This window comes from Phoca vitulina, unplaced genomic scaffold (assembly GCF_004348235.1).
Source record: "Phoca vitulina isolate PV1807 unplaced genomic scaffold, GSC_HSeal_1.0 scaffold12, whole genome shotgun sequence".
Classification (NCBI taxonomy): Eukaryota; Metazoa; Chordata; class Mammalia; order Carnivora; family Phocidae; genus Phoca; species Phoca vitulina.
The window spans coordinates 29177849-29198745 of NW_022589715.1; the positions used below are offsets into that span (position 1 = coordinate 29177849).

Genomic DNA, 20897 nt, shown 5'->3' on the forward strand with positions numbered 1-20897 from the left:
CTGGTATCTGGTAGTCAAATAGAGGCAATGACCTCCTTGACCACAGGCTCCTCCAGGGCAAGGATAATATCTGGATCTTCCCTGTCTTGTTCTTTCTTGGCTCAGCACAATGTATGGTGCATGCTCAGCACTCAGTCAAGGCTTAAGGAACTAACCTGAATCATTCATCATTTACTGTTCCACCAATATTCCAACAGATGAACTGCGACTTCCCAAACTATCCTTCCTCCTGAATAAAGTTATCCATTGGTAACTTTTCCTCTCTCCATCTTTTGCGTCCTTTTTCCATCTATGCCTTAATTTGGGGCATAACTTCTGGTCCTCATATCACTTTCCATGTTTTCGTTAGAAGTTCCTTTCACTACCGTAATTTGAGTTCTCACCCATATGCCACGAAATTTGTGTCTCTGGATCTTTTCTTTTGTCTTTAGACTTGTATGCCCAACTACCTGCTAAACCCTCTCCATGCAGAGATGTTCACCTCACTCAACAAGTCCAAAGCTAAACTCTTCGTCTTCTGACCAACGTCCTACTCATTCTTCCTTGTTATTGATCCCAATAGGTATAACCCCATCTATCCATGGTATAAACCTGAGGACCATCCATGACACCTATCTCCCCCCCCGCCAGACATCCAATCAGTCATCAAGTCTTGTTCACTTTTACCCCTAAATAGTTCACAAATAAATCTCTCATTTTTCACCTAGTGATTGCTGGTCTTGTTCAGGCCTTCCCAGCTTTAAAGAGTTGAGTCAAATCACTTCCCAGTTCAATTCCACTAGAATTGAGGACAGGAATTGGTCAGTTTTGCTTGCCATTGCATCTGCCTATCAAGTTCAGTGCCTAGCACTTGGCTGGCGCTCAGGAAATGTTTGTGGAATGAATGAACGGCTGTACTGCCTATAGAATACTACAGTCTGGGGTCCTTAGCCCTCACAGAGTAAGCCCTTAGTCCACCCCCTGAGAACCATTCCTCAACCTGTTCCTTGTGCTCCAGCATGTGATTTCTGACAGATATGTTCTCCGTGTCCCTCCAGACTAATCGTCATCCTCTCCCACCACCACCCCGTGTGGCCCCAGCCCCTAATAACTTCCTACTTGCTAATTAAGTTACAGCTCAGATAACACTTCCCCCAGAAAGCCTTCCCTGATACACACACACAAACACACACTTGCCCCAGGATGCACACAAAGCACCTCATGCACACTTCTATCATTTCACTCCCATATTGTTTTATGATGACCTGTAGAATTCTACACTATAAATGTTTTGAAGTCCTGAACTGTATTTTATTTATTTTTATGCCCTCCATCCCAGGAAATTGTCTGTAACACATTAAATACAAATATATTTCTGAATGAAAAAATGAGTAACTTAAGTGATATGTAGAGGGTTTCTGTGTTAAACTGTCATCTGATACTGTGATCTCCAATATTAAATATCATAAAACAACCGAAAAAGATCTGTATAATTTAAAAACATCTCATACACTTGCATTCACACAAACACACACCACCATAAATATATATATATATTAGGGGTGCCTGGGTGGCTCAGTTGGTTAAGCGTCCAACTCGATTTTGGCTCAGGTCATGATCTCGGGGTTGTGGGATCGAGCCCCGCATTGGGCTCGCTGTTCTGTGTGCAGCCTGCTTGAGATTCTCTCTCTCCCTCTCCCTCTGCCCCTCCCCCTTCAAAGAAATAAAATATTTTAATATGTACTTATATATTTTATACATAAACATATATAATCTATATCACATATATGTAATATATAACATATAAAAATCTTTTAATATATATATTTAATATATATTATATATATTATACATATAAATACTCAGTTGCAGTATAACACGGTCAAAAGAAAGGAAATTTGAGGGTAGCCATATCCCAACTTGAAATCTGTCTACACCTCTTACATGGTTTTAGACAAGTCACATCCTCCCTAACTCTTGATATCCTAATCCATAAATGGGGACCAAAAAAGACTCCTCTGTTAATCACCTTTCAATTAAAAAAAAATAATAATCCTCTGTAGGCATAACATATGCATATTTCCAGGCATGCAGCAAGCACTCAACAAATGACAGCTACTAAAGTTTGTAATGTAACGACATAGGTTGTCCCAGTCAAACCTGAAATATCTACATACAGGTGTATTCAGTTTACAGACCTTCTGGAAAGAATAGCTAACCTGAGCTGACTTAGTGTCAGTTTGGTATGCCTTGGGCTATCTCCCAGCTGGTGTGTGCTCAGGGAATGCACACTGATCTTATTTTCACCTTCAAATAACATGATTTTACAGGTGGTTTGCTCCTCCCCACCCCATCAGGTTTGATTTGATGCCTAATATTTATAAATTGCTTTACAGTATACAAAGCACTTTGACATATTTTCTCACTTGGTCGTTTATCACATCAGCATGATGCCAGAATCATTTTTTTTTTCCCAGCCCAAAAATAGTGGGGTTTTGTTCTTAAAAAATTTCTACTCTACCAGTCTCATTCAAAAAGGTAGATAAATGAGAGTCTGGTGATCTTGATTCTGAAGAGGTCAGCTAGCAGCTATGTAGAAATTGATGAAATAATCACAAGGTTAAAAATGTGAAGTTGGTCTGCACCTATCCATAGGCGGTTTCCTCTTTGGGAAGTACATTTACTTTTTCAAACCACCAGGGTCTCTTTAGCAAATGATCTCTAGTGATCTGAAAGAGCTGGCTCGTCTCCCAAAATGAACAATGCAGTCCCTCCAGACCAGGGGAGTCGCCAGTCCACGCGGAGAACACAGCAATGTGCATGATGCTCCTGCACACACACACTCACGTTCACACACCTGCACGGTCCATAGAGACGCTCACACTCCCCTTGTCCCCGAGCCATGGCAGACGGGGTCGCTGATGGCCACCGCCACACACACGGCCAGGGTGGCCACATCTAATTAGTCCCCTCCCCTAGACTCTCCACTTCTGTCTCAACAGTGTCTCTCAGGACCTTTAAAGGCACAGAACTTCAGTGGAAATGATGCCTTATATGTCTCCCAATCAACGACGCCATGGGAGAAAAAGGGACCAGAGAGATCCATACACAGAGAGAGGAGGAGAGAAGGGGTCCAGGTACTGCTATAAAAAGGGATACACGTTTACCAAGGTGTACTTGAAGTTGAGAAATTGGAAGTCCTAGGATTTCTTTATTTATGAGTTATTTGAAGTCTGGTAGGCTAAAAGTCCTATTTAAAAATCTTGGTGGCCCCCATTTGCATCCACTGGATAACCCAAACGTACAGTCTAAGCATTCAACTCAATCAACCACCAAATAGCACCCACACTTTGCTAGAGCCCTGGGTAAACCCCGTTCTTCTCAAAACATACTGCTTTGAGGCCAAGCTTATCCAACTTCAAATTCGGGTCATTCAGATTAAAAGTATAAAATTCTTTACACAAATCTCCAAAAAAAAATCCCTGGAAATCATTAAGCAAATTCATTTAAGCATGACAAGTTTGGGCAGTGCATTTTGTTTTAACACAGTGAAACTGTCCTGTTACCCTTTAAGCTTTTAGATATTTTTAAATACCAGAAGCTCACAGATTAATACTTAGAGTGTGCACACAGGCTGAGGATTCAGGGGCCACATTAAAATGTGCTTGGGAAAGGTCTGGAAGTGAAACCTTTTCTAAGTCCACACTCTATCCTGCTGAAAGATGATAAAGTCAGGGAGGTGAGTGTTGTGCTGGGTGAAGACTGGTGGTGGCCTGAGGTGTCCCTCAGGGTGGCCCACACCAGCTGCAGGGAGGCCCACTCTTCACAAGATTATCTCCCTCACACACTTCTTCCGACTTTCTCCTTCGACTCTCCTCCTTTTTCTCATTTCCTTCCCTCTCCCCGCCCCCACTCCTTCTCCTTTGCCAAGTCTGTAGGCCTGCCAGGGTTCTTGTTGAACCCCTTTTTCATGCCACGATAAAATGTGCTTATTACTAACCCACTTCACAGAGGCCTGACGGGTAATTTTGGTGACTCAGGGCAGATGGTAAATTAGGGGCGAGACCATGGAAATCCAGCACCCCCACTCAGAATCCACGGCTCTCACCAAGACACTACACTTCCTTTTCCAGCCCTACCATATTTGCCATTGTGAACTTTTAATCTAGAAACACATCTCAATAATTATCCAATTATTCCTTAGTTACGGTGCTCACCACATTGGAGCCAGCCGGTATCTTCACACATGGCATGAGGGTGTCTAATTCAGCATCCAATAAGGTAGATTTCTGAAAACTTCCTAAAACTTAGCAACTCTGATGCATTGCTTTAAATATATATATGAGTTTATTTATTTAGATATATATGATTGTACAATGGTAGTGCGGGCAGTTTGTGAAAGCAGAGACAGTGTCCATTAAATTGAGTTCTAGATTTCCCACTTCTCATGTGCCACAAATAAAACCTACAAAAATTATAATTTTTCAAGCACTGAATCCCCTATCTCTGTGTAATGAGGCATGTAGAGAGGAGGAGAAGAATTTTTGTGTTTTTGCCTTTGGTGAAAATTCTCCAAGGAGTAATTTCATCTTTAAATGAAAAGTTTTGTATCAGGTGATTGTACGAGCGCCAGGAATCCCCGAAGCCTCAGGTTCAGACATGGGGAGATGCACCAGTGCACACTCACGTGCACACTCACGTGCACACTCAACCTACACACATCGTGGGCATGAGGAAGAAAGCAAAAGAATGTGGAACGGAACTAACTTTAATGTTTTTAATTATGTTGCGATGAAATTTAAAGGAGTTTGGCAGTCAGATGCATCTTTAAAATCTACCTGCCCTTAAATATTTTGCCTGCTCTCCTGCCAATGTCCGTGCCTCTCTCCCCTCCCCAGGCTCCAGGGCTGGTCGCCGTGGCAGGTGTGAAGGCAGTGGCCTTAAGAGGCCAGACCCAGCACGCTGGGTCACTTTCCCTGTTCTCCTTAAGATCTGACTTTCACAGCCTGATATCTTTTAGGACTCAACTCTGACACACTCAGGTTGTTCCTGACCTGCAGAGTGGAATTAATTCATCCATGACATTAAAAAATGAAATCGACAAGGCTGAGGAAAATGTCTACAGATATAAAACACCACCCGAAATATTCCAAAAGCTTTCCTCCTGAAATCCACCCAGCACTGATACCTGCGGCCCAATGTGTCTACATCGAGGACTGAGGTTAGCAGCATCTCATGGTGATCCCACCGTGATCTCGGAAGATAACACAGATTCTTACACGGGGCAGGTACCCTCCAACAAGAACATGGGAAAAGAATAATTACTACCAAAGGGAGGCTACTACCAAGGGATAACAAGCAGTTTTACCCAAACCTCATAACTGGAAAGTAGATGAGTAATTTAGAAATTATTTGGGTGCCCTGAATGTTCAAATTCTACTAAGCAGTCTGCTGCGGAGAAAAATCTCATGAACGGAAGAGACAATAAAGCCTTATCACACCAAGAATCTTAGTAAAAATAGTTATTTATGTTTCAATAATCTCTCCTTTTCCTGTGCCATTGTATTCTGGCTGGCATGCAATTAATAAAAGTAAACCCTTATATTAAATGACTAACGATTCTATATACTTCTACTCCTGAAATACCTGTGAACTGTAATTCAGAATTAAAATGTTTAAACAAACAAACACTCTAATCCAACCGGCACCACTGTATCTCCAAATATTTGTATGTAAATATTTCAAACCATACTCCTTATTTATCTTCTGAGAGCTTTCTGCTGAAATTCAGATTATTTTCTCTCATTTCTATTTAGGAGTGACAGAAGAATCTGTAAATTATATGCCAGTATTATCTGATGTTATAAAATCCCTTTTGTAAGACCGCTTGCTTCCCAATGTTTTATTTTACATTTGAAACTCAGTATTCAGTGCTCCTCAGTCTGCAAACAAATTAAGATAAAATAAACGCAAAAGTGTCTTATATAAAACAACTTCAAACCACAAATTTTCTAGGCAACCATCCTAGCAAAAAGAACATCCCGATAATGCAGAAAACATTGTATCCTTAGCACGAGTAGATAATAAGACCTTGTAAGCAACTGGCCGCTAGCCATGAAGCATTTGCACTCAGAAATGTGGAGAAAAGTACTCAGCACCAGATCTGCACATAACTGTTACTTGAGGTTGAACCTGAAAGCGCATCTGTGGTGATTCTCTGTACTATCTCAGCAACACAACCGAGTGCCCAGTCTCCTTTTACACCATGAGGAAATCAGAATAATAGTGCCCCACCTAATAAGAATTAAAAAGACATTTTCCTTAAACTCTATGATTATAAAATGGTCTATAAAATAGCACCTCATTAACAATCACCCTGTCTTCCCTCCCCAAGTCAAACTCATGCTGCTGAAGATTGGGCAGAATACAAGGGGATAAAATATCATTTAATATGCTGTTTATTTAAGGTTTCCAGCTTTAAATGCTCCACATTCATTCATATTTAGTTGTCACAGTAACTCCATATGATGGGTTCTTTATCCCCATGTTACAGATGATTACACTGAGGCTCATGGTTTGGTGGTGCCTTATCCTCTCCCAGCAAAGCCTAGAGTCAAACACCAGTGCTCTGGCTCTAAATTATATGTCTTTTATCGAAACACTCCCAGCCTGGGAGGTTGTGTAACTAAAAGTTACAATCAGTACACTTAATTGCTCTTTCTCAAGTGTTTCTGAAATCTCTTCTACTTCTAAACTCTCAAATCAGAAAATCCACAATTTTGATGTGAGGAAGAAAAAAAAAAAAAAACATTCAGCCAAGATATACTCTTGGTTTTTTTCCTTACAGCATTATACTTTGAACAAAAGAATCACGGAAATTTACATTTACCGCTGATTTCCACTAACAATTAGCTAGAAGGTATTCTCTAATTTCCCTGTGGTTTTTTTCAGAAGCACTTCCAGCTTTTTATATTTTTAACAAAATTGTATTTTCAAAGTATCTGTCATTCTTCGAGGATTTTTGAATCCTTGAGCTCTCCCTCTCTCTCCCCTTCCTTCGTTATTTATCTTTGGTGAAATCATCAGAAAGGCCTTTCTCACGGCATTTTGGAATTTAATTTACATTTCTGATTCTTAGAACGGCCAAGTTCTCTACCTTTCAAGTCACTTAACTGAGAGATCAACCAAGGTGGCTGGGAATTCAAGAAGCAGGAGTCTGAGTTTTACTGTTGGTTCACTTTTTAAGAGACTCCAGTTCATCAGAATGCCATTCTTCAGCCATATGCAAGGCTATTATTCTGAGGCTGTTCATACTATTTTAGCAGTTATCGAGTATGTGGAATATTAGAAGTATACTACAAGTGAAGAAAAGCCCCATAATTGATTTCTTAATGTTTTATTCTCCTCTTTTTCTATTGGCACATTCTTTACATGCCCTCAATAAATATTAAACACTCAAACAACTCACTATTAGGGTGGCAAGCAAACCTTCAGAATGTCGAAACAGAAGAGTGAAGAACAATGCACCTAATTGAAATGGCAGGGTAATTTGGAAAATAAAATTGAGTTGCTGCAAATTCCAAATTCCAGAATAAAAATGTTTATACTCGCTCAAATGCAGATTGTTACTGGCTTTGAATAATTATTAGAATAAAAAATACTTGAACACCAACAATACACTTGATATGCACAGAACAAGCACAGTCTAGATGTCTCTATTATTCTGCCCAAGGAAGCGCAGGACGCAAGGAGTCTGATATTTTTCTTAGTGATTTTGTTATTTAACACAGCTTACAAAATCCCCAAATGTGGTGAAACAATAGGCCAGGCCACCAAATACACAACTAGCGTTAAAATCTCACGAAATTTTATATTCTTCAGAAAATAGTAAACACAGTAAGGGACAAAGAAGCATACTGAAAGAAAGAAAGGGGTTAATGTTCTGCTCCTCAATATCTTTTTTTGTCTTCAAACATATAAATGTATCACCAAGACCAATTCAAAATGTAAAATTCCTGATTCCCTTTGGCAGAAGCTAGAGCCAAGGAAACTATGACAATTAAAATGAAAATGGAAAAATGCATTTGCATCTGGAATTATGACATACATACACGTAATGACGCTCTAAGAGACGCTATTTATCTGCACACTGAAGGTAACCTTATTATCTATTTAGGGTTATGCCACTTTGGGTGGAGATACCACCCATACCTCTCAAAGATAAATTCCATATGCTCTGTACGGTTATAGCATATTTCCCATAAATAATGTATAAAATAGACTGTAAATAAATAATACATGTATCTGAACTGTTCAAGAGTGAAGGGCAGGGTGGCTACTCATGAGACTGAGTCTCTTCTGAATGAACAATTTCAAATGAAAGTAATGTTCAAAGGGGAATTATCACAAAGTTCTTACACTAAAATATTCCGAAACAGGGGTTTTAAAACGATTCCAGATCTGGTGGGAACTTTCAAGTCACTGTTTCAACTGAACCCAAAATACCGGATTTAATTTTACTGCTAAAGTTTTATTCTGATTTCAGCATCCCACCTATTTGCTGCAACTTTTAATTCTCTCTCTACACTACTGCTTTTTATGATCAATAAAATAACTAGACTTAAAATGTCATGTATGAGTTTTTGTCTCATGAAACACAGTGGTTTTATTTTTTCTTCCCTGTGAATAATGTTTAACATTGCAGTGAACAGAAAGGAAGGCTACCTTAAAAACAAACAAACAAACAAACAAACAAAAAAACAAAAACAAAGCCCACCTGCACTAGTTTGCTAGGATTTTACATTGTAAAAATTGTTAGTCCCCACCCTCAAAGACTCTCCCTTTGAAGCCCTAGAGACACACAAACTATTTCCACTTCTTGTAAATGGTATAAGTAGGCCTTTAGAACATCAGACACTGTACACCATTTAGTTGGAAATTACGTTTTCAAATCGCTAAGGAATAGTCTCTGAATAACAGAAAACACTATAGGTCACAGTTAATTATAGCTTGTCTATCAAATTAAGTTAATGTTCGAGAACACATCCAAATAGTTATGGAGACATTAGGAGGAGTTTTATTGTCAAAGAAATTCTTATTCATTCAGCTTCTAATATTTTTTAAAAAAGAGAGATAAGCCTTTTTACAAGTTGGGATGGCATAAGAAAACTCTGGGTTTACATCAAATTGCTCCCTTCATTGTCCTTTTGATGACTATGTCGATTTCATTATAAACTTCATTTTCCAGAGTTTCATAATAGTCATAAACACACTTCACTTAAAAGAGTTTCTGTGGGACATAATGTGAATGCAAATGCAGAATAAAATGCAAACCGTGGAGGTCTGGGAACAAATATGGACTATCCGTTAAGAATACAGTCACTGAAAATAAACATTTAGGCCTGAAGAGGAAGAACACAAAAGGGCTGATATGAATCTTTATATCACGTATTCAGAGCCCTAGGGAAGGCAAACAAGAACAACAGTTTTCAGTTTTGCTCCTAATTGTAAAGCACAGGTTGGCTGTATTTGATGACTTTGGTCTCTACTCATTCCTGTTCTGAAGTGAGTAACATTTTTCATCTTTGTCGGAAAATAAGCCCATGTGTGGGTAATAGCCCACCAGGTACTCAAACAGGGAAATAAGACCTAGCAAACTACTTCAAGTTCAAATCTCAGGCCTACAAGGTTTACCAAACAGTGGAAAAGAAGTGATTAGAAAGAAAGAACCAGACCCCTGCTTTGCTAACTAATAACCACCAACCCAGATATTCACAACTAATAATAAACATGCTAACCATGTGGTGGTATAAAGTATAAGGGAAAAATCTAGAGAAATGGGAATTCATCAGCAACAATTAATTCCAAGTTACGTGTTGTCCGGGAATCATTCTAATATCACTCAAAATGCTAATTATCCACCTACCATGATCTTCTACACGAATCAAAATAACGTATGTTTAAATCCATTGTAAAATTTAAGACTCTGTATTGTGTCAAAATGAAAAAAAGTAGCAAGACTAAGAATGTTGCTTAAGCTTGGTAAACTCATAAAAAGTCATGGTGATTTTAAGAGTATTACTTAGTAAACTTATTAATAGTAACAGCACTTCCTTTTTGAGGAAAACTATGATTTCATTTAAGTTTTTTAAAGAACCATAACATTTCACACTCCAGGTTCTTTACCTCATGATTATAAATCCTATTAATTGTAAATGGAGTCATGAAAAGTACCGATGGGAAAATCAATTATAGAAATGTGTTTTTGAGGATTATAAATAATATAGAATTTGTTTTCACAATTTATTTATCCTCCATTAGTTTATGGCATACACAGTGGTGCATAATCCATGGAAAAGTGATAGCAGGATTATTGCATATCTTGAAGAGGTTAATGACTAGTTCAGGCTATAATTTGTATTTAACTGTATATACTCCTGATGCCAATGAATAACAGGTATGTAATTCAATAAGTGTAGAATTAAGCTTTTTTTTCCACCAGAGAATAAACTTTTAATGGTATGTTTTAGTCAATTTTAGGAATTCTTAACCAAGAAGTCCAGAAATACAAAACAATTTCAAAAGATGTGCACTCTTGTATTTTCCTTTAACAAGAATATATTTCCTAGATTAAGAAATGCTATTTGGAAAAAATAAAAAAGTGTTCAGAGAGAGTCTAGTAAAGTGTTGCCAATTGCTTTAATTCTGCACACATGAATGCATTAAATTGATTGAAATTGGATTCTAGTGACAAATTTTTAAATGACTATATTCTTGCTTATTTCCAATGGTATCCTCTGTACTATTTATTAAAATGTCAAATTTACAAGTGTGGGAAATCCAGCAATTTGCCCAACATAGGTATACTTCCTGGAGAGGCTGTTTTAAGACTCCAAAAAGCTCTTGCAAATTCCTATACCCCTTGAAATCATGGCACTTTTAATTAAGGATACGGTGAGAATGTCCTTTTATTTTTACACCACATACACACACTCATCTGCTTGAATTTTTCAAAATTGATTTTATACACGTAAGGTTTATTCACAACTATTAAGGATAGCAAAATATCCAAACTTTTACTGGATCCCAAAAAGTCAAATTTTGGAATTACTATTAAAATTCAAATTGGAAGACTGTATTTTGTGTTTTAGACTCTAACTTTTAAAACAGGTACGATACGCTGACGGGTCCTGCTGAGTAAGAACACCACGCTATACGTGATTTACAGCAGTGCTGTCTCCCTTGGGATTTTGAAAACCTTCAAGTCTGACATCTGTACAACTATCAGATACAGAGTCACATGTATTTTACTTTTATTTCTTTATCTGTAAAAGAATACTTTCCCATAGTTTTGATATGATTTTTAAATATTAAATTTTTGCTCTCAGGAGAAATGACAAAAAAATTTGTTTCAATTATAACGTAAATTCAAGTAATACTTTGATATACATATGACAGATATCATAATCCAAAAAAGGCCACGTAAAACGCTACCACTACAAACATTTAAGGCTGCATAACAGAAATGAATGAGAATGGTATCAGTTTACTATCCTTCAACTGTTTCCCTGACAGTGGAGTCAAATAATGTCGAATTATAGACCTTCTTACAGGAAGTCTTATTTTGTGTTCATTTTTTGATCATTTCCCTGCTAGTCTCTATAGGAATTTGGCAGTATGCCGACTTTCCTTTAAAAGTTTCTGTATACATACTTTGGTTGTGTTTGATGATTAAATGATCATTTATTAAAACTTAAGCATTTCACATTTGTTTGACATATTTACGTTTCATAAGAAAATATTGTTATTGCAATGGAAAGCATAACATCACCAATACAAAAATACTTCATTTGAATTCATGTTGACAATATTTTCATTTATGACAAGTGTCTTAATATAACTTGTTATGCATTCTTCACAGTTTCTTCCAGTCTACCTGCGAGGGAAGGTATGCTAGTTTTACTACAGTAGGCCTCGAGTCAATATTTTAGCCTATCTGTTTGACCTTAATAAGCCTGTTTCTACTGTGGGGCCACAAATCGTCTTTGTTTTTAAGAGTATGGAGTTTTTTCTGCATAATTTTCCTTCCCTCACCCAGCAACAGCTGTGTTTTAAATCTTTTGGAGTATGACAAACATTTTAACATTTAAACATACAAGGGTTTGAAAATATAATGATTTAAAATTTGTTTATTTTCAAAGTTGGGCAATTACAGCATGATATCTGTTACTTTTTTGAAAGCAGTGCCCGTATGTTAATCCTTTTTTTTTTCTTCCTTCTACTCATCTTCCTCTACTATGTAAGCTTCTCCATGTTTCCAAGATAAGTCTCTAAGTTAGGACCAATAGCAACAGTGCACACAACCACTCTCTATATTTCCAAATCATGAGCAACGGAGTCATTCTGGTGGGAGAGGGATTGCTATTTGAGTGACCTATTGCTGCAGAGCTAGTTAAATCACTGAACAATAGTTACTCTTATGGCTTTACTTTGTACAAAGTAGCATTGGTATCATGGCTTTCCATTAACTATGGACCTTGCACTGGGGACTTCCACTTGAGAGGGAGAGAGAGACAGAGACAGAGACAGAGAGAGATGCACTATGAAAAGGGAATAACTTTTGTAGTATTAGCGTTTAGACTTACAGACATTTAACAATGTAATTGATCTCAACCCATCTGCATATATTCTTCACTTGCTTTTCCTAAAATGTTTTTTAAGTGCCCCTGTTAGGAATCAGTACATGCCTACTTTGAAATTCACACACAGATACATGCTAAAAGCCAATCAGATTAAGAGTACACTTATCTTGATGAGCACTGAGTAATATATGGAACTGTTGAATCACTATATTGTACACCTGAAACTAATATAATGCTGTATGTTAACTATACTGGAATTAAAATTTTTAAAAAGCCAATCAGAAAGCAACAATAAAAACACACCTGGTAAGCAACTAAGTTTTAATTTAAAGGATACTAAGCCATAAACGGCCTAGAATGAACATCCCAATTAGCCAATGTAGTGACAAGCAGTCAACACCTTATTATTTAATCATTAAAGAGAATCTTGCCATAATTTCCCTTTACATATTTCGAAAAAAAGGAATTAAAAGTACAACACAAGACCCACAACAATCAAAGAGTAAAGTTAGATGAATCTAAGACCCCCATCGATGCAAGGCCTGCGGACTGAGAGTTTCCAAGACAAAGGCATTAATTGGGACCCTGTGAAGTATTTACAATTTAAATAAGATGTGTCCATGTGTAAGCATTTAGAAACAAACTACCTGACAAAGGGACCATTTTCCTGTCTCTTGCTGTTTGTGGCCAGTTTTCTTATTGGATGAAAACAAATTGCCTGCATTTCTAGTATTAGTAAATATCCAATGGCCTCATCTATTTTTTCTAAAGCAGCAAATCCAATTCATCAAGGACATTAGGCTGTCCCTTGCCCTCTCATCCCCATTCCTTACCATAACACCTCCCCAAAAGAGAAAGCTAAAATCTCCCTTGGATGCATCCCTACCCCACTTTGCAGGGAGGGGGCGTTTTCAGTCAAGTCCAAGTTCAGTTTTAAGAATTTTTAACTCAAAAGATGCTTTAGAAACAACACCCCGCACTTTTAAAATAAAGCAATCGCCACCAGGGTTTTCCTAGCCCACTTGGGAACCAAAGCTCACTGGCCCAAGGCTGCCCCGGATCCCCGAGGCCCCAGGCCTGGCGCTCTCCAGCCTGGGACGCACAGCCCCGGAGGCCGATCCTCCTCCCCTGGGAGTTTTAGCAGCACTTGGCATTTAACCTGCCTGGCGTGCGTGGCTTTCTGGTTCCATCTCCTTGAGCCACATTACTTCTCCCCAGATGTCAGGCACAAATCTGGATTAACATGCAACAGGGCGCCCTGTGCAGCCCGCCAGCCCTCGCCCAAGAGCTGTTAAATGCAGATTCAGCTGAGGACCCCCCGGAGAGCTGCTGTTGAATAAAAATTGTAATCCAAAGGGACCATTTCTTTGCCTCCCGCTACTTTGTGGGAAACCGGGGCTGGCGCCCGAGCACAGGCCCAGCTAGTCCGCGCTGGCTACGAGCAGGCGTGGCCACCTCGGGAGGCGGCCTTAGGGGCCCAGAGACTCTTCTCTCTCTCCACTCTCTGGACTGGTTCTTGGAGTGGAAAATGCTTAGATTCAAGGAGTGGCGAGCAACAGACAGCCCTGGGAAGGAAGACTTCATTCGACAGCTCCTTCTGGGAGCGAGGCCTAAAATCTAACGTCTGGGAGGCCAGACTCTTCCCCGCCTAACCACTCTTGACGCCCCCAGTTCCACCCTGAATCCCCCAAACAGGCGTCCAGCCTCCCGACGGGCCCGCTTCCTTCTCCACTAACAACCAGGCTCAACCCTCGCCTCGACGCCTCGCACCATCGTTTCTCTCTGCTCCCGCTCCCGGGGCACAGCCCGGCCCTCGCCGGGAACCGAGGCCCGGAAGCCCCCGGTGCCCCTCGCCTGCCCCCAGTCTCCCGGCACCGGGAGCGCCGTGCGGAGCTGGGAGCGAGGCCGTCGGGAGAGGGCGCCCGGGAGGCCTGCGCCCGCGGGAGGTGACTCTCAGGCCTGGCTCCTCGGGGTCTGGGAGTGGAAGTGGGCGGGGGGGGGGGGGGGGCGCAGGAACAAAGGGGGGGGGATAGGAAACGAGATTACGGCTTCTACTGGCGTCTTAATCTGATAAAAATTAAAAAAAAAAAAAAAGCATCACTAAGAGGCCAAATGGATATCCGCCGACTTAGCCCTCCGGGAAACCGGCTGGTATCAAAGTCGTCGATCCAAGGTCCCTGCGCGGGTGGCAGCCTTCGCGCCCTCCGAGGATAAAAGTAAAATAAAATAAACCGTGCCGCCAGTAGGCCCTAGAGACAGAGGGGTTAAAGAGCTAACGAGGAGCTGCGCTCGCACCACACCTGAAGCATCCAGTCCCGGAGCGCACCCTCTGCGGGGGCTCAAACTGGCTGGGCCACATTCGCAGACAGGTGGCGAGGCCGTCCTTTTTGGGCCCAGCCCCCAGGGCGCCGCATTAAGGGTCCAGCAACCCCAGGGACCTGCAAGCAGGCTTCGGTCCGGAGAACTGGCGCTCAGCGGGCGGCCTTAGTGCCTGGTCTCTGTCTCCCCACCTCCCAGAGCAGGGGACTCCACTCCGGGGCCGAGGCTAGGTCCCGCGTGCGCCCCGCGTTCTGCGCTCCCAGTCCAAAGAGAGCCCAGGCACGCTCGCTCCTGGCTCCCGGGAAGCGGACAATTAGGAAAAACAAACTTGGGTTTGCTGCCCTCTGACCAAGACCGAGGGGAGCTCCAGGGGTCACGCGAGCGCGCCCACGCGCATTGGCCAACAGCGCCATGAGCCCAACCAAAGCTGCGAAGCCCACCAGTAAGCGGTGGGGGCGGAATGAACACTTCTCATTTTTTTTAGGTGAGGGAGAATAAAATGCGAATTTTTATCCACTACAATTGCCTACGAATCTGCATATCTCAAATTAAGGTAACTGTGTAACAAAAGTTTACCGAAGGAGTAGGGGGGAAACTCAATGATGTATCAATTTTGTGTCCCCCCCCAATAAAACCCATAGCTTTGGTCCTTTATCTTTGGCTTTAATAAAATAATGATTCGTTGAGAAAATGGGGTATAAATCTTCATTTTGGAGGCAATTAAAGTGTTGATTTCATTCATGCCCCTAAGCGATTCTTGTAATTTGCTCAAATAGCTTTATGTACCCAGCACTCCGGAGCTCTTAGAATCCCATTTTCTAGTTAGGCTTGTTGGATTACAATTTTTATTCAACAGCAGCTACACGAGGGTTCCTCAGCGGAATCTGCATTTAACAGCTCCAGGGCAAGGGCTGGCGGGCTGAACCAGGCGGGAGGCCCGGCAGCTCGCAGGGCCCGAGCCGGGGCGGGAGCCGCCTGCAGTTTTCCCACCTCGGCGGGGCCGCACAGGGATTGCGCAGACTGCCTGTTCTGTGCACTCGTCTACACTGCCGAAAGTTTGCAACTTGCCAAATCATAGTAAAGAACGGGCGCGTTGGCGTTTTCAAAGCTCAGCTCTGCCTGCCCTCCACTGCTCTTGGGGAAAGGAAGAATTCGGCCTCTGTCGCGGGATTACCAGGAGAAATCCAAGCTGGGAATTTATTTTAAAAGGGTGATGTTGAGAGAAGAAAACTTTAAGATGACACCAAGACAGACCCAGGAGTCGGCACTCCTGCAAGGACTCTACAAGATAGCGGCTAGCCTACAGTGATCATGGCAGAGCTTGCAAAGGAAAACCCTGCATGACTGGCTGTCCTTTGGCTTAACAAAGGCAGGCTGATCTCTCCCCCCCCAAGACGGAACTCACGTGCCAAGTCAGAAAGAGAAACAACTCTAGGCCTTCACTCATTTATGGAGAGGCCAGAGGAGACCCGCAACCCAAATCTCTATTCGCGTTGCAGCAATTCGCTACGGAGAACTGTCCTGAGCCCGTTTCATCTCACCCGCTCCTCAGGTTTTCACTTTCATTGCATTTTTGCAACTTCTTTGGGCCAATCCAGAGACGCAGCGACAGGAGAGAGAGAGAGAGACTGGGAGCAAACAGTGGTGTTAGGGTGAGAGAGGGAGAGAAATCCCCCCAGCAACTCCAAATAAAAGTCATCCCCACTTAGCAAAGCAGCGGAAGAAGGGCCTGGAGGGAGGACCGGAGAGGAGGGGGCGAACAAGCAAGGGCCGGCAGTTGAGAGCGAAGGCGGGGCGAGGCCCCCCACCGCCACACGGAGGGAGTCGCCGGGGTGCCCCTGACGCTGACACTTCCAAAAGCTGCCAACCTAGAGGGCCCAGTGCACGTACCAGCTGGAGGATGAGTAGAAAGGAGGAGGAGAAACGTCCATATTTATCTGTTTTTATAACCTCGGCCTGGTCTTATTTTTTCTATTAAGTACAATAAAATGGGCGAGCTTGCAGCGAGCACTGCACAAAGCAATGCTCAGTGAGGTCTAGAAGCGTTCGGCCGAGGAAAACTGACAAGACAGGCTAATGAACCGTATAGACAGGGAGAAAATAGCCAGCATTTGCTAGATTTCAAACCCTCGCTGTCTCTCTTAGACCACCTATCTTGGGTTTATTCCTAATAAAATAAGAAATAAGCAGACCCTACACTTTTCTTTTCTTCGAAATAGAAGGGGAAAAAAATGCTCCAGAACAAAGCCCTACAATCAGAGGCGGTCACTGGCAGTTAACACTCCCATTATTATAGAGGGTAAATAAAATAAAGACAAAAATTAAAAGCGACAAGAAACAGGTCAAGTTTGCAGGCAAAGCTTTTACAAGCTCATCTCTCCAGGTCGAATCCCAGAGCCAGCCTTAATGAAGCAATAATAGCCACATTATTCAAAAATTTTCATTTCGATGGAAATGTATCTAAAAGGGACTTAATCATATGCAAATAATAAAAGGAGGTGGTGGTGACCCAGCAAGCAATATGCATACAGATTTTTTTTTTCAAGGGATGTTGAAATTGAAAAGCGCATACCTGGTCGGTTAGATTTGCTGATCTTGTTATATCTTCACTGTCTGATTTTGATCCTCCTTCTCTATCGTCTATCACCAAATCGATAGGCATTTTCCCTTTCAAACAGCTAATATACCGGTGGCAGAAATTGTCACATAATTCGTGTACCTACATTATGACAGAAATAAAAAAATGGAAATATAATCAGGAGTGCATAAATGACATTGACAAGTGCAAACCACCCCCCTTGTGAGATCCAAACTTCCAAATAGGGAAACACAGAGCAATTGTCCTCCAGAGACCCCCAGACGCATCCAGAATTAGGAATAACTTTCTTTTCTTGCAAAATAGAGATATCCCAGAAAATTGACAGTGACAAGATGATTCACAGGCTACAACATATTCAACACCCGTGTTAAATTCATCTGCTCCCAGGGCCGTGGCCATTAGAGAGGTGACCTGCGTGGGTGACATTTAAGGTAAACTATTTAATTTCACCCACTTACTTTATCATAAGTCCTTTTCCAATGAGTCTAAGGGAAAATGTGAATATATATATATATATATATATATATATATATATATATATAAACACACACATACACACACACACACACATATACCTCCAAAGGACCAGTACTATGGTGGCATAGGATATATGTCTGACAGCCCAAGTCCTTATAACATTTGTAATTAGAGATTCTCCCCATAAGAAGCATATTTTAGGTTACTTTTAAAAAATAGAAGAAAATCAAATTGCCAGTACTCATGATATGAAAAACATCTACGGCCACAAAAAAAAGTATCAAATTGATTTTTTTAAAAAAAGGAAAAAGAAAGCTTCAAAATATTTAGGTATAAGTGGAGCGGTCTCTTACAGGCCTCAGGCATCACTGACATGCAAAAACTCACAAGAAACCCCAGTGTGCTTGCAATTTAATGTTAGTTTGAATTACAATGCATTAAGTTTTTATTGCTGAGATTTATAGAACAGCTAGCAAAATCATGTTATCCCACACCCTTTCCTGAGTGTGAAGGTGGGGTGTGTGCAGGATTCACAGATTCAAGAAATTGACACAACTATCAACTCTGCTTTGTCTCTGCACAAGGTTTAATGTGCTTCCCTCACCACCTCCTCCAGACTCCCTGCCCACTCCTCCTCCTCCTCCCTCCGCCTCTCCTCTGTGTCTGACCTGCCGCTGCTCTCAGACTGTCTTCCAGAAACTCACCAAAACTAAACAAAACTCCCTCACCCACCCACCCAGAGGTAGCAAAGAAAAGGGGGAAGAGGAAGAGAAGAGATCACAAAGGTAAAACCTGTGAAGCAAACTCACAACAGCATTCTAAACATCAAGAGAGATGCATAGAATTGCAACTATTTATACAAAGCCAGCAAAGTATTAAGAATGAATGCGAGGCTAGGGCATTTGAGATGCCGGTTTTAGTGGCTGAAATTGTAATTAAACTGCAAAGAGAAATGGACGCTAAGATTGGCCTTGACACTAATTACCAGAAAGAAAGACATTTATGCAAATGTCTCAGAAGCCTGAACTTCAGCCATTCAGAACCCTCCCCCCACCCCACCCAACCCCACCCCCTCAAGTTTGGGGGTGAGGAGAAAGCAAAAGGAAAAGAGGCTAGAGAAATTACCTTCTCTAATTCCAACAGATGAAACCTTAATACTTGTATGGCTTGAATCATCTGCAAAGATACAAAAAGAATGAGCACCCTATTCCTAGTTTGCAGAAAATTGGCTGTCACAGCTCTACTATCTCCAGCCTATCCCCCCCCCACCCCAGTAAATAGAGTTATTTTGATTTATGGCAATAACACTAAAACTTAATAGCAGCGACTGGGTACCATCTAGAGGTTTATATTTCTTAAGGAGAAAAAAATAGCTAAAACAACAACAAAGCATCTAAGTGGGGATCATAAACACTCTCCTCTCCCATGGCTCTTCCCCTTCTCAGCCCCACTGCCCCCACCCCACCTGCAAGGGCCACATCCCTGGACTAGATGTTTCCTTGTAAGGAGTGCACGGAAAATATTCCAAATAGTCCCCAAAGTGTGGCTTTTCACACTGCAAACTTTCTGCGGCTTTCCGCACACCTTTCAAGCATACTGGTGCTCTGGGGGCTCTTGCCCGGTTGCTGCCCTCGTGACGCGACTTTGAGGGCTGGGAAGTCCGCAAAGTTTAAGCACACACGCTGACAGGCCCGGAGATAAATCCCCGCGCTGATTAGAGCTGCGCTGCCCGGCTGTCATAAAAAACAAAAGCTCGCGTTTCCCCGCGCCGGCTTGCCCGGCCCCTCTCGAGATGAATTTATTTCCCCGGGATCTTGTCTCGGACCACTTGTCCGTGGACGGAAACGTCTGCAGCCGCCTTGCAGCTACGGGAAGACCCGTCTCGAAACCTTGGGGCTCTTAAGGCAAAGCTGGGGGCTTGGGGGGAGGGGTGATGGAGAGGGGAATAAGGGGTCCGCTCTTACCAAGTTATCCAGTTCTGGATTAGAAGAAAATAGAGGTTTTTCTGCGCGAATCTAAATACAAGTGAGAAGAAGGGGGGGGGGGGAGAAAGAACATTTGAAATCTGGTCTCCTTCCTAGTTTCTTGCCTCATTACACTGTCGGGGGCAAAGATGTAACCTCCGGGAAGGACTCGGTGACACCGAGTCCGTCCCGCGCAGAAACACTTCAATGTGAATCAAATAAGCCAAAAACAAGCCCAGAGTTCAGGGTTACTTCTACCAGCAACTATGCTTCTAGAGGACGCTGCCTTGCTCGCCAAGACCAAGGCAGCTACAGCGCGTGGTGTTTGTGATTTTATTTTACAGAGTGAGCTTTCTGCGTTAGGTTATGAAGCCTGAGTTGGGAAAATATGGGTGATTTTAAGTCGTCCGCGGACACTCATACAGGAGGAAAATCTCAGGGTAGATGTCACAGGCATGGCTTAGGGTGGACTATTTGCTGGTTACTTTTGAAAATGTGCTGGGTGAGGGAGGGAGTTTCTTTCTTTCTTTCTTTTCTCTTTACTTTTTTAAACACGTATTTTGCTGACCTGTTTGGCGAACACGGCTATATCTTCATTGAATGACTCTGACGAGCAGACGTCACCGCCCGCCACCCCCGGCTCGCGGGGTGTACAAGTAGCTAATTCACATTTCTCAAAAATCAGTGCTAAGAGAGGGAAGAGGGGGTGTCTGCAAGAAAATACAACAGTCACAAACAACACAATGGTTAGTCCCGAGTCAGTGAAAAAGGCGCCCAAGAAAAACAACCAGAGGAGCTCCAGGCAGGGACCCCCTCTCTGATTTTGCCAGCTACTTTTTTCCTCCGCCCTCCCCCCCAGGTGACTGCTCACCTCCCCTTCCTCCTAGGGCTCCGAAATCGGAGGCCCTTAGCCACGGA

General features: G+C 42.0%; 1 protein-coding gene across 2 annotated transcripts in view; it reads right to left on the reverse strand.

The window, feature by feature from the left end:
• MEIS1 (Meis homeobox 1) overlaps nt 1-20897 on the reverse strand; it is a 133967-nt gene that overhangs the window by 107831 nt on the left and 5239 nt on the right. For both annotated transcript variants that reach the window (XM_032410832.1, XM_032410833.1), the window contains exons 3-6: nt 20548-20689; nt 19980-20030; nt 19141-19191; nt 17512-17658 (exon numbers count right to left, since the gene is read on the reverse strand). In XM_032410832.1, the coding sequence (XP_032266723.1) occupies nt 17512-17658; nt 19141-19191; nt 19980-20030; nt 20548-20689 (391 nt within the window). The remainder of the gene's footprint in view (nt 1-17511; nt 17659-19140; nt 19192-19979; nt 20031-20547; nt 20690-20897) is intronic.